This window comes from Solanum pennellii, chromosome 3 (genome assembly GCF_001406875.1).
Source record: "Solanum pennellii chromosome 3, SPENNV200".
Classification (NCBI taxonomy): domain Eukaryota; kingdom Viridiplantae; phylum Streptophyta; class Magnoliopsida; order Solanales; family Solanaceae; genus Solanum; species Solanum pennellii.
The window spans coordinates 67441892-67455480 of NC_028639.1; the positions used below are offsets into that span (position 1 = coordinate 67441892).

The 13589-nt window shown below is 34.9% G+C and overlaps 2 protein-coding genes across 4 annotated transcripts; one reads left to right on the top strand and one right to left on the bottom strand.

Annotated features, from left to right (window-relative positions):
* Positions 1 to 673: 673 nt before the first annotated feature.
* Positions 674 to 7012, top strand: LOC107015196. Of its 2 annotated transcripts, none has more exons than XM_015215392.2 (6): positions 674 to 773; positions 1063 to 2445; positions 3746 to 4735; positions 5318 to 5543; positions 6062 to 6204; positions 6471 to 7012. In XM_015215392.2, exons 2-6 carry the CDS (start codon positions 1063 to 1065, stop codon positions 6786 to 6788), a joined length of 3060 nt encoding a protein of 1019 aa, XP_015070878.1. In that variant the 5' UTR covers positions 674 to 773; the 3' UTR covers positions 6789 to 7012. The 2 variants fall into 2 exon arrangements, with proteins under 2 accessions (XP_015070878.1, XP_015070879.1); XM_015215393.2 differs by having other exon boundaries at positions 679 to 756.
* A 2759-nt stretch (positions 7013 to 9771) lies between these two features.
* On the bottom strand, positions 9772 to 12221 carry LOC107012964. 2 transcript variants are annotated; one of them, XM_015212943.2, is made up of 9 exons: positions 12123 to 12221; positions 11434 to 11785; positions 11319 to 11352; positions 10994 to 11221; positions 10798 to 10887; positions 10643 to 10708; positions 10467 to 10558; positions 10320 to 10367; positions 9772 to 10223 (listed from the first exon to the last, which is right to left on the bottom strand). In XM_015212943.2, exons 2-9 carry the CDS (start codon positions 11754 to 11756, stop codon positions 10106 to 10108), a joined length of 999 nt encoding a protein of 332 aa, XP_015068429.1. In that variant the 5' UTR covers positions 11757 to 11785; positions 12123 to 12221; the 3' UTR covers positions 9772 to 10105. The 2 variants fall into 2 exon arrangements, with proteins under 2 accessions (XP_015068429.1, XP_015068428.1); XM_015212942.2 differs by lacking the exon at positions 12123 to 12221 and having other exon boundaries at positions 11434 to 12069.
* Positions 12222 to 13589: the final 1368 nt, after the last annotated feature.

Genomic DNA, 13589 nt, shown 5'->3' on the forward strand with positions numbered 1-13589 from the left:
TTTGGGATATGGATCAAAATCATCCCTATACTTTGATTAAAATCATTAGTAGTCCTTCAACTATGACAAATTACTGAAAAATCTATCATGTGAATATTTTGAATAAAAAGCCACCAAAAAAAAAAGTTCATTTTAGTTGGTTCATTTCTAGACAAATCATAAAAAAGAAAGAAAAAGAAATTGAATTGTGGTTTGCCTAATAATAGGAGAACCTTTTATGTATTATTTATATTTGGAGTTTAGGAATATTAACTATGTAAAAGACGATTCATTTATTACGAAAGAAATATATGTTTTTAGAAAAAATAATTTGATATGTTATAAAAAAATACGTTTTAATATCAAACTCAAAAACAATTAGTTATTACATAAAAATATGCTACTTTACATATAGCCTTCTTATTTATGAATCTAATTTACTCATATGATAAAATAATGTAAGAATGAAATTTTTATTTTTTATAACTCTTACTAGTGATGTCTAGTTTTCATGTTAATTAAAAAATATACAACTTAACAATCCAAATGCATAATTAAACAAATTAACTTCCTATCAAATTAATTTTATGTGATAATTTCAAATAATAATCGTTATATAGAAGTTATTTTTTATTTATTTATTTAATGCTATAGATTTGACTGTTACACCTATTTTATTTTATTTCCTTTTTTATTCAACTGTAATAAGATATACATACATTTTATACAAAAAGCCAAGACTTGAGAGTTCCATCTTCATCTCTCTTTTATGCTCAGGTGAGTTGATCATCAAGGTCAGTTTTTTCTCCCACCATCACTAATTTCAACTGCTTCTTATCGGAAAACTTGATTAAATTCAACGCCGGCAGCTATATTAGGCGAAAATCTTTAAATTTTAATTCAATTATAAAACTTAAATGAAATGGTATCTTGTATGCCCTAGATGTGAATTGAAACCAGAAAATTCGTTATTCATTGTATTGATTTTGGATGAAAATGTTTAGTTTTCCCCTGTATTTGATGGGATTTCGTTTGTTTCAGTGTATAATTTGTTTCTGAGTTTTCTTGAATTGTTGTAATCAGATGAAAATAGGAGAGGGGACAGAGAAGTTATCTTCTATGGTCACCTCTCCTTGTGATCCACTGGGGGATGAGTTATTGCAAGGTCAATGGTCTAGGGAAGAGACGGATCACAAGGGTATTGAAAAGGGATTAGATTTATATGGAAGTGTGGATGAGAGTGAATTTATAGACAGTATGGATATGGGTGAGGAGTGGATTGGGAAGGTTATTCAACTGCAAAATACGAGTGAAAATTGTGATAAATTATTTGAATCAACGAATTCTTGTGAATCTGCAGTAAATAAGAATAGTGAACTAGTTGGGAAAGAAATTGAAAGCTTTGGGACTAGTGATGGTTCATTGGAAATCAGATCTATGGGGATTGATGATGATTTGGAGTTTCTTAGGGATGTTAAAACCATGGGAGGGAGTTTGGAAGGATCAAGGTTGCAATCTGGTATAGAAATCGGTGGAGCTGAGTTTGTAAAATGTTCCGATGACAGTGAGACGTCATCAAAATATGAGCATTCAGATGGCGAGGACTCAATGTTTGGAGGAAGCACTAATGATGAGAAGAACATTAATTCTTATTATGGAAGAGAGGTACACTGCTCTCCTGAAGAAAATGACAAGGCTGAAAATAAGTTGGTTATGGGTTCGGCAATAGCCTTTGGTTTGGATGATTGGGACGATTTCACGCAGGAAAATGGAGAATTTACTCTCTCTTCAATGGTGCATGAAGAACTTCAGCCTGAAAACCAGCCTACTACTAGAAGTGAAAATGAATGTTTGAATATTGCTACAACTGGTGTTATTGAGTATTCTAGTGTAGGTTTAGCAACACCTAAAGAAGAGGACCTTTCAAGTAATCATGAACAAGGTGGTGATAATTTAATCAACTACCTTACTACTTGTTCTGTGGACCCATTGAGTATTTTGAACCATGGCAAACCTGATCATGTTAAAGATGAGGACGCCATGCTTATTACAAACACCCAAATTCAACAGATAAATGAATCGGCAAAGTTCTTTGAGCAGTCTTGTGCTTTCAAATTGTTTAATCAGGACAGAAGTCCCCAAACACAAATAGATGAAGTTCCTATCAAAGAAAATCTAAAAATTGAAGGAGGGGAAGGTGCCTATGATGAGACATTAATTCATATCCATGATGATCTTGTTTCCGGAGAAGTGGAGCTAAAACGCAGAAGCTTATTATTGGAACCTATATCTCATCCTGATCAAAACAAATATCATTCATCTACAGAACCTTCCAAAGATGTAAAGTTAGAACTATCTGCAGACCAAAATTCATCTACATCATTAGCATCAGTGACTAATGATAATACAAATGCTAAAAGTACCTCCCTTTCAGTTGGTTGCTCTGAATATCATCTTGCATCTAAGGTAAAGTATTGACAAATATATATATAAGGATATCACAAGCTTATATATGTTAGATATTCTTGGTGAAGTTTACAAATATATACCATGTTTGCCGTCAATCAGATAAAAATTTGCATCTTTTGCTTGTTTTGCTTTTGCTGATCTCCTAGCTCCTTAAACTGTGAAGTTTAATTGGTGACCTATATTACTACAGTAACTAAGTATAGTTGCTTCACATTGATTTGTACTCATTACATATATTTATCTGCTAGGTAAAGGTCTTTTACCTGATTTTATCTTCAGCGGTGAGCTGGCTGAAGCATGCCACGAAATGTGAAAATACTTCTTGAGGTTCTTCCATTTGAAATCCATAAATCTGAAATCATAAGGGTGAATTTGCAAGCATGGGAATTATTTTGTTTCTCTAAGAGTGACTCCTTTACATACAACCTCTGTTTTTCACCACATGAAGTAATTATTTGATTAAACAATTTGACTTCTCTATCTGAAATTTATGTTTATTTAACACATTGTATTGGTAGTTTATTTATCAGGAGGTGTATCTATTAAGCCTCCAACTTTGCCAGTGACTAGAAAATGGTGAAAAGTATATAATTACCCGATCTTTGCTTATGTAGAGCCAAATACAGAAGCTAAATAAATGTTCTTGTAATCCTACATATGCAAATCCGCAAACACTGTGACATGTTTTTGTAAATCTTGTTCAATGCATGAAAAATGATCTGTCTGCTTGGTGAATGGAACATGTAGTTGAATGTCTTAGATCTTAAGTATTGCTTATTAAGAACTGATAAAGATCGGATTCGTGAAATTGTAGCTACTTGAAAGAAAAGCTTATTTAGGTAAAGAAGAAGACTTCAGCGTCATAAATGATAAAGTGCTTATTTATATGATGTGGAGTCGAAAAAAGAATTTTTGATACTTTAACTTATTGGAATGCCTTTACGTTAGAACTCCTCGAGGGTCCACTTATTTTCACGAGCATTGTCCCTCTTGGAACATATACTGATTCTTTCCCGAGTGCAATCAGCAATGATTTCCAGTGACTTCTGCTGTTGTGCTTATGGACCTTCTGTTTGACAGCCAGGGTCTTTCGGCTTATGCTTATGTGGTATGCAGATCGAAAGAAGAATTATATCATTTGTGCATAATTTTCTGAATGGCAGTTATTGCTGACAGTACATATTGCTTTCATGTTGGTCAATTTTTGTAACTTACTTTGGTGTTATTGAATCTTTCCTCAGTTCTACGTACAAGGCTCCTACTGTTGATGCTTTGTGCTTTCTCTTTCCTTTTGCAGACACAGAATCTTGAGTTAAATGAATTATATGATGAGCTTGTTCATGATATGGAAGAGATATTACTTGAATCTGGTGAATCTCTTGGATTTAGTTTTGGTAACAAGATTTATCAATCATATATACCACTTCCTTCAAGAGATGGTGGCTCTACTGCTTCTACTTCTGGTACTGATGATGCTTATGCTGCAATCCAAAACCCTCTGAAATTTGACAGGGTGGAGGTCATTGATACAATACAGAAGATAGGGGATGTTTCACTTAGTGAGAGGTTAGTTGGAGTAAGAGAATATACTGCATACAGGATAAGAGTTTGGAGTGGCAAAGATAAGTGGGAGGTTGAAAAACGGTATCGTGAATTTTCTGCTCTCTATTGGCGGTTGAAAAAGTTATTCGCAGATCAGGGAAGGATTCTTCCTTCTGTCTGGTCCTCTGTTGAACAAGAGTCACGGAAGGTTTTCAGAAGTGCTTCTCCAAAAGTTGTTGCTGATCGAAGTGTTCTTATTCAAGAGTGTTTAAATTCCCTTCTCCAGTCAAGGTTTCCTACAGGTGCCCTCAATGTTGTAGTGTGTTTCTTATCTCTGTGTAAGGATCTTCCAGGTTCTCCAACTTATGATACAAATGCACTTCAGTCTCCGTCTACTTTAAGAAGCAGAAGCAGAGGGAATGTTTCCAGCTTGGGGAAGACTATTTCCCTCATCGTTAATAAACGGCCTTATAAATCGAATAAACAGTTACTAGATGAACAACATTATTCTTGTGCTGGTTGCTACAAAAATTTTGACGATGGGAAGACTCGAATACAGGAACTTGCGCAGACTATGGGGTGGGGAAAACCTCGTTTCTGTGAATATAGTGGTCAGCTGTACTGCTCGTCATGCCATACAAATGATACAGCTGTCTTGCCTGCAAGGATTCTGCATCTTTGGGACTTTAATCAATACCCAGTTTCTCAGATCGCTAAATCTTATCTGGACTCTATCCATGACCAGGTAATGAGAAAATTTCCCAATCAAATTTGACCAAATCTCTGTTTCTTACCATTCTTTTTGACTGAACAGGCATGCATTATGTATCTTCTTTTTTTATATATATAATTAAGCAATTTAATGACACTTGGTTTTGTTTCCTCATCTTGCATACCAAATATCTTTCTACAATCCAAAAGGATCCAACCAAGGGTGTAAGTAGTCAATGAAAGTGGGAATAAAGACCCTGGAGACTAGGGATTAATCCTAGCAGAGACAAAAAAAGCAAAGAACTTGGTGAATTTTTTGCTCATCTACCTAAACTCTTAAAGTTACATGATACATAGATAGTAGATATCCGGTGGATTGGTCAAAGTGTGCAATGGCACCGGAAAAGATAAATAACTACGCTTTGACAGGGTTAGTAACACATATGACCTGCTGCCATCATTGGGAGAATCGGCATTAAGCCCCAGCTGTGGAAATCCTCATGTTTTCTCGTCTCCCCCTGGGCTGCTGCCTCCTGTATTCTTACTTCTGGCTCCTTTTCACTATGAGAACATGAAATAACTGTAGGACTTATGTTTCATTCTTCTGCTCTTGCAGCCAATGCTTTGTGTCAGTGCAGTCAATCCATTTCTGTTCTCAAAGGTCCCAGCTCTGCAGCATGTAACAAATATCAGAAAAAGGATAGGAACTATGCTTCCATTTGTTCGCTGCTCCTTCCAAAGATCCATCTACAGGGGAGTTGGATCTAGAAGATATCTTCTTGAAAGCAATGACTTCTTTTCTCTTAGGGATCTCATAGATCTATCCAAGGGAGTCTTTGCAGGTTAGCATGCAAAACGATATTTTATACTAGTGATGCTTAGATACATGTGCTTTATTGTTAAAGTCCCAGAAAATCTTGTCTTTGGTAGTGACTTGTTTTACTTTTATCTTTCTATTCCATTTTATTTTTGTTGAAGATTATGAGTGAGGACTATTGTTAGCTCTTGGTTGATCTTATTTGATATTTTTACAGTTATACACTAGCTTAGCCTCCAATCGCTCAAGTTGCCATAGAATTGTTCCTAAACTGCGCCCTTTTCTTTATTTTGTCCCCACTCCTCTCTCCCTCTAAATCATAGCAGAGCCTGAAAGTACTATTAATCCCTTCTAATTTACATTTACTGTTGCTTTCCAATGAATATATGAATGTTACTTCCTGCTTGCCAGAACATAGAAAAGAGAATTAGGAGAAATCAGGGAAAGGGTGTCTCTTTAATAGTTCTGACCTGTTTCCCATGTGGCTACATTATTGAGAAAACTGACTTTTTTTGGTCCTATGCTATACGACTTCAAATGCAGCTTTACCTGTTATGGTCGAGACTATATCAAGAAAAATTCTGGAGCATATAGCTGAGCAGTGCCTTATATGTTGTGATGTGGGTATACCCTGCAATGCTCGGCAAGCCTGTGATGACCCCTCTTCTCTCATTTTCCCTTTCCAGGTTGGCAGGGTTTATCTTGTTTCATTTATTGATATTTGTTTCTTATTAACATACTGTTTGGGAAGTTGAAGTTAATGAATCACCATTCTGCACTGCATGTTCCAAAAGAATTTAGCTCAAATTCTTAAAAAAAAAAAAAATTTAATAAAGGTGAATAATTTTATTGACCTAAATGTTGTGACTTAAACTGATGTAATTGTCCACTTCCTATATTTTCTTGCATAAGAAATGCCAGACCTTCAAAGATGTAGTTTGTCCTTCAACAGGAAGAAGAAATTGAAAGATGCAAGTCTTGTCAATCAGTTTTTCACAAACATTGCTTTAGGAGGACATCAAGTTGCCCTTGCGGTACTCAATTTAAACCGGAGCTAGAGGGAAATACAAGTAGGGGCAACCACAGTGAGAGCAGTATGGGGAATCTCTCCTTGGCCTTGTCAGGAAAGAAGGCAGACCTCAGTAAGGGGCTTTTTTCTAGAGTATTCTCGAAGGTAAGATCACTGAAGTCTAGCGAGGGTGGAGAACAGCAGCCTGAAGATAAGAGTACTGCTATTGTAATGGGCTCATTGCCTCTGACCAACCTCTGAATACCTGTACATATATTCATCCTTGTATCTTGCGTTGCAAGAAAATCATGTGAATTGAAGCTTGTTCTTTAGCTAAGACCTGTAAGAATTGCCTATTCTTTCTCTTTTTGTGTCTCCATCTTATTTGGTCCTTTTATATTTTCCTTCATTTGACTTGTATTCTTTTGTAATAATTTTCAGAAACAAGGGTGATTTTTTCTTCTATCCATGATCATTTTCTTCTATTATAGCTAAAACTTCTGATCTAATTATACTTCTTGTGAAGTTCAAGAAGCTCAGCTAACTCAGCATTTTTTGGTTTTGCCAATACGTCACGACATAACTTTAGTTTGTATGAACAACTTATCCTACTTATGATAGTCTTTACTGTATGCACTATGCAGTGAGGAATTTGTTCCATCTTTTGTCTATGCACAAAATTTTAGTGATGAGGTTAATAAAATATTTGGAGTGATGCAAGTGACTGGTAGTGATAGGACAGAGTTAGCATCCTATCAACTTAAGGATGTAGCTCGTATTTGGTATACTCAATGGAAAGAAAACAGGGGTACAGATGCAGCTCCTATCAATTGGAAGTGTTTTAGTGAGACTTTTCTTGACAAGTTCTTTACAAGAGAATTGAGGGAGGCAAAAGCTCAGGAGGTCATGAATTTGAGGCAAGGTAGTAGGACCGTCCAAGAGTGTGGAATCAAGTTCACCCAAATCTCTAGGTATGTTCTTTATATGGTTGCGGATTCCAGGGCTCAAATGAACAAGCTTCTATATAGGGTATCGACTTACTAAAAATAGAGTACAATGCTATGTTACTGGAAAATATGAACATTTCTAGGCTCATGACTCATGTTCAGCAGGCTGCAGGTGATAAGTTTAGGCAAGATGCTAAGGATAATCAAAGGCTAAAAAGGTAACTATGACTATTTTCAAAAGAAATAGGGTAATGGAAATCGTTCGCAGTTTCAGCAAAATTCTCAGCTTCAGCGCCTTCATCAACTACTGTCCCATCCTCCAAGTTCCAAAAAAATCAGAACCATCGGATAAGTGCGTTACACGAAAAAGGGATGTTTTGGGTGTTGTCAGTCTGGTCACGGGTTGAGAGATTGTCCTTTTGCTAAGTAGGGTCAAGGAGGGTAACAATAGTAGAACTCAGTCTATAAATTCAACAGCACTGGTAGGTCGCCTAACTTAGCAGGGTAACTTATCTCGTACAGGTGGCAAATAGCGCCAAAACAGGTTGGATGCTCTCCAGGCTCGCCGGGAAGATTCTCTTGATCTAGTCATTGGTACGTTATGAGTCTTTGACTTAGATGTTTATGCTTTGTTAGATCCAGGGGCTACTCTTTTCTTTGTAAATCTTTATATAGTAGGCAACTTCAATTTTAGTCCAGAAACCCTCGGAGAACCCTTCTCAGCCTCTACTCTAGTAGGTGACCAAGTTATAGCTAGACGGGTATACGAAAATTGCTCATAGTCTCACAAAAAGTCACCTTAGTAGATCTTGTAGAGTTAGAAATGGTAGACTTTGATATCTTTCTAGTCACGGATTGGTTACGTTCATGTTATGCCTCGGTCGATTGTACAACAAGGATCTTTCATTTTTAGTTTCCACACGAACAAATCTTAGAATAGAAGGATAGTAGCTTAGAGCATATAGATGATTAGTTTCTTACCTTAAGGCCAAAAAGATGTCTCTAAGAGTTTTCTTTATCTTCTTGTTCGAGCTAAGGATTAAAGCTCCGAAAGCCTAACTCTTAAATCAGTTGTAGTAGTCAACGAGTTTCGAGGAAAAAAAAACGTCTGCAAATAAGATTCCAATCTTACTTGCGAAAAGGGTTTAAAATTATCCTTTAATTTTGTTTTATTGGTTGACTTTGCCCCTGCCGTTAAAAACAAGTTATTTTTATCCCTGCCGTTATTGGATTCGAATTCTTGTGTTTTCTGTGTCAAAGAGATGCTAATGATCTGTTACAGTATCGATATACAAGCGGGCAGCATTAATTGGTCTAACTTTTCTCCAATTTGTCCGTGGTAGCAATATCGATATCACAGACGATTAATTTGTATCATACCTAGCGTATAAAGAAGGAGGAGGGTTTGAAATGGGGGTGTTCAACTTAGCAGATGGCAGCATTCATCCGCACTACAATGGTGTTTCCGTCAGTCGTTTTTGTCCTCCAACTTTGGATAACGCCAACTCTTTGAATTTGAGTCATACATACTCATACTTGCTATTGTTTTACTCAGAAGTTTTTGTATGTTTTTAATTTAAATTATTACTGTCTATCATTTACCTTCAGAGCTGGTTGATGTATGTTTCTTGTTTTCATATAATTGGATTTTATACTTGCTTGAGTATGTTGTGTTGGAATGCGATCCAAACTTCATTTTTCTTCGTGCTCGCTTACTTCAAGGTCGAGTTTTACTTGCTCAACAAACTCGATATCCTTTACTAATTTCACTTTTATGGGGCATGAAAAAGAGCTGTCTGATGCTTTCTTTTGGTGTTTCTCATCAAATAGAAAAATTTAGTAACTTTAATCAGTTCAGTTTTGACTGAAAATGCTCTTTGTTTCCCAACATATGGCCACTTCCACACTAGAAAAGTGGAGATCTTCAACAGTAGAATGGGCCATTTCACTATCTATACAGCTTTCTCATTGTCGGCATGTTCATTGTATTTGATATGTGTTGTGCGGAATTCGAGATAAAGCGAGAAAATATAAACGCGAAAAACAAAGACAACAGATTTACGTGGTTCACCAATAAATTGGCTACGTCCACGGGAAAGAGGGGGAGCAGTTTTATTATGGAGAGGCAAGAACAGAATTACAGAATAGGGTTTGCCATAGCGTCTATATATAGTGCTAAGCTACGCCCTAACAGGCTTGGGCCCAACATACAGAATTGACAGATAATTAAAGGCCCTAACAGCGAGACCCCCGTCCTTTCTGTTTGTAACGGGTCCGATTCAAGGCATTCAACAATATGAGAGTGTAAACATGTTGCATATATATATTGAACAATAAATTATATGTATGAACCATTGATATTTGTTTCTACATATGTGTTTTGCAAACACAAAACTCTATCCCTCTATTCTCTTTTTGTATATTTACTGCTATTTTGCTACATAAAGTAATATTCTGTTTCCTTTACTTGTTACCCTTTTTTTCCTTTTCTGGGGAAACAAGCACCAAATACCAATGTTGTATTGTTCAAAAAATGAACTCATGTTGCCTTTTCTGCTATTTGTTGTAATCTTCTCTCATTTCTCCCTTGACAGTTTGCTGCCTTTAAGGCATAAAAATCCCTGTTTAGAATCATCCTGCACACTGATAAGAGTGAGGAAACCATTTCTTTAACAAATGGTGTTTGAGCTTCATGACCAAAACAAAAATGCCATAGCAAGGTATGTGCATCACCGCCACTGATGAATACCTGAAATGTTCAATCAGAAGAAGAGGGGTTCATTTTCTTGAATCATAAATCTCTTCCAGATCAAAATATGCAGTAGACATTAAACAAAATGTATACCACAGAGGAGAAAATGAAGATGACAGATCAAGAAATGGATAAGGCCACCTGTTTCCATAATAAAACCAGTATTCATTAGTTGTTTCAAACAGAAAAAAACTTAAAATGTATTGATTACAACTAGTAAAAGAAGAGTTTTTTTTTTACCATATTGACATACAGGCATGGACTGCCCATTGAAAAACAACATAAACTGCTGTCCACAGAAAGAAATATCCAATTCGAAACCAAGGGAAACGCTGAAATTCATCGAATGTTATAAGAATCATTCAACTTATGAAGATGATTTTTGAGACCAAATGAGAAAAGTTGGTTCAACTTACCAAAGAGTTGAGAGCTGTATCACCAAGTAGAAACACTACATTGATCGAATGCATGTTTATTATCCACTACAACATAAATGTGACATCAATTAGTAAACACGAAACATCTCTGAACTTTATCTACTATAACAGTAAAAGCCACGTAGAATACTTACAAAGTTTAAACTAAAACCCCGAATGGTCAAAACTGGAACAAGTATGAACCAGAAAACGCAGTCAGTAAGCGTTACTGCTCCTGCATTCATCTTACATAACATAACAGGAATACAAAAAAAGTTAGTAATATGCAAAACTTGTACATTCATTGTCATAGGATCAAACACAAACGTTTTAATTACTCGTCGATTTTACCTGGAAAATTATCTGAAAAACATATCCCCAGAAATCAGCAATTTGGCGAGAACTCTGCTCTGCATTTTCCATTACCTGTTTTGCAATATTTGAACTAGTGCTACTCTCTACATTCATAGACAATCTTCGCGAACTATACTCAATATCTTGCCTCTCGTTACCTATTACATTGCCACCAATTTTATTGTGATACTGATAACATCCATACATGGAGAGCACAGATCCAAGCTACATTGATATAACAAGAATCGCGCGTTAAAAAAAAAAAAACAGAACAAAAAAGGAAAAATTGATTACAACTTCAATGTTGCTTGCTATTACTTACCCCAAAATAAATTGTGATCAATGTGAATGTCCACCTGTTTCAGTAGCCAATACAACACATAAGTACATTTTCAAGATTCATAGATCATAATAATCATCTGTATAAACATACTTACTGTGTATAAAAGTAAAAAAGTTCCCCTCCATCAACAACAACATTCATGATTAACAATAACAAGAGGATTAAAAACGCGACGACTCTGTATCCAAGAAGCCAACCAGGATGTATAGTTTTAAGACATGGTTTCCAAACTTCATCTTCATACAAAAGGCCAGGGGAGTCTTTCTCCTCTTCTCTCCTCCTATTTCTCGAACCGCGAGGTCCTTCGTACTTTGTTATAAGAATTGATGCAAAAACCATTGAAGCAAAAATCCAAATGGAACACAATGTAACCCTCCAATTCAACCAGTAATCTGATGTTGTTGTATCAACTGTCATAGCTGGTTGCCATGAATTTTTTGGTGCTCCTGTTAGAAAACTCATTGTATCACAACAAAATTTCCCAAAGGGTCCACAAAAAACACAACACTAAAGAATGTTTCTTCTTTTTGTTCAAAACAATTTGAATACATACAAAGAATTGAAATCCCAAATTTGATTAAAGATTATATATAATGAAACTGTAGTAGTATGGTATTGACACTATATACATTTTGATATATGAAAGTAAACAGAGATTCCAAACTTTCAGCATGCATTTGCAGAGAAAGATAGGTTGAAAAAAATAATTTTAATATAATGTTTTGAAATAAAAAAAGAATGGCAAGTTCTTAATTGTAAGCAAAGGAAAGTTGGCATACTTACAGGTGATGTGTAAGAATAGATGCTTTGCTTCTTTGCTTTGGAGGAATCAATTTTTATTTTATTTTTTAAAAAGAAATAAATAAAACTTGAAAAAAAAAAAAGGACAAAAAGAATGGTGTTCTTTGAGCACAAGCTTCTTTATTTTGTTATCCTAATAGGATTTGCCTAATGGGATTAGTCACTAGTCTATAATCCAATATGCCCATGCAAATTAAATGTGAAATTCTTAGACATAGAGGATATTTACTTCTTTTTTTTTTAGTTTTATGATATTCCAAGTGTCATGGGGGGGGGGGTACCCACCTGTCTTGGTGAAAGGAAAGTTTTCTTTAGATTGATAGTTTATTTTTTTTTTTTAGAAATATATAATGTTCTTTATAAAGTTTTTGGAATCATATCATTGTAAAACTTCAGATTTGTCATCTTTTAGTTGTTTTTTTAAAAATTTGTTATGACCGTAGTGTTCGAACAATTTTTGCAACTATTTTTATGAGAATTTATACCAAATAGCAACACATATCAACTCTATTGATGAATTTGAATTTGAGACTCTATGAGTCTCTACTACTTTATTGACTGTTAAGTCACATCTTTAAGATCAATGTTCACTAATTTTTTTTTATTATTATTATAATATACATAATTTTTTAAAAGGATTTGGAGTGATTATTCCCATCAGTCCAATAATTGGGTTATTTGCTTAAACTTTTCATCTTATATTCCCAACTGATAGATTCCATTGAGTTTTTCTTTTAAAAATTATATTGATTTTCTCAAGGAATAATGTGCTATCATTATAACATTGGAGGTCTTAATATTGAAACGTATGATCACCTCTTATTAAATTTTGAATTAAACAGTCAAATAATCTAAACATTATAATGGGGACATGTTAAAAAGTATAATGAAGTAATTAGGGCCCGTTTGGATGGGCTTAATAAAAGCAGCTTTAAAAAAGTACTTTTAAAAGTGCTGAAACTTATTTTTAAAATAAGCAGTTATGTGTTTGGATAAAAGTGCGGAAGTTCTATGCCAAACGTGAAAAGGGAAAAATGGAAGAAAGAGATGTTAGGGTTATGTTGTAATTTGGAGATTGTATAAAAATATTAAAGGCAAAAAGATAAAAATGTGGTCAACTTAAAACAGCTTATAAGCTAAAAAAAGAAAAGCACCTCTACCCCAGCTTTTAACTTTTGGCTTAAAATAAGTTTTTTTTAACTTAAAATAAGTTATTTTGAGTATTGCCAAACAGCTAAATAAGTCAAAATTCAGCTTTTAAGTCAGTTTGACCAGCTTTTAAGCTGAGCCAAACAGGCTCTTAGAAGTGAATACCCTCAAAGTATTTTAATCCTTTAGATGAGATGGTCATGATATACAAATATCAAAGACCTTATTGTGGGGAAATGGTGAAAATAAGACAAATAAGGAAAGAGCATGATATGATGTTTCAGATTTCAAATTTCATCA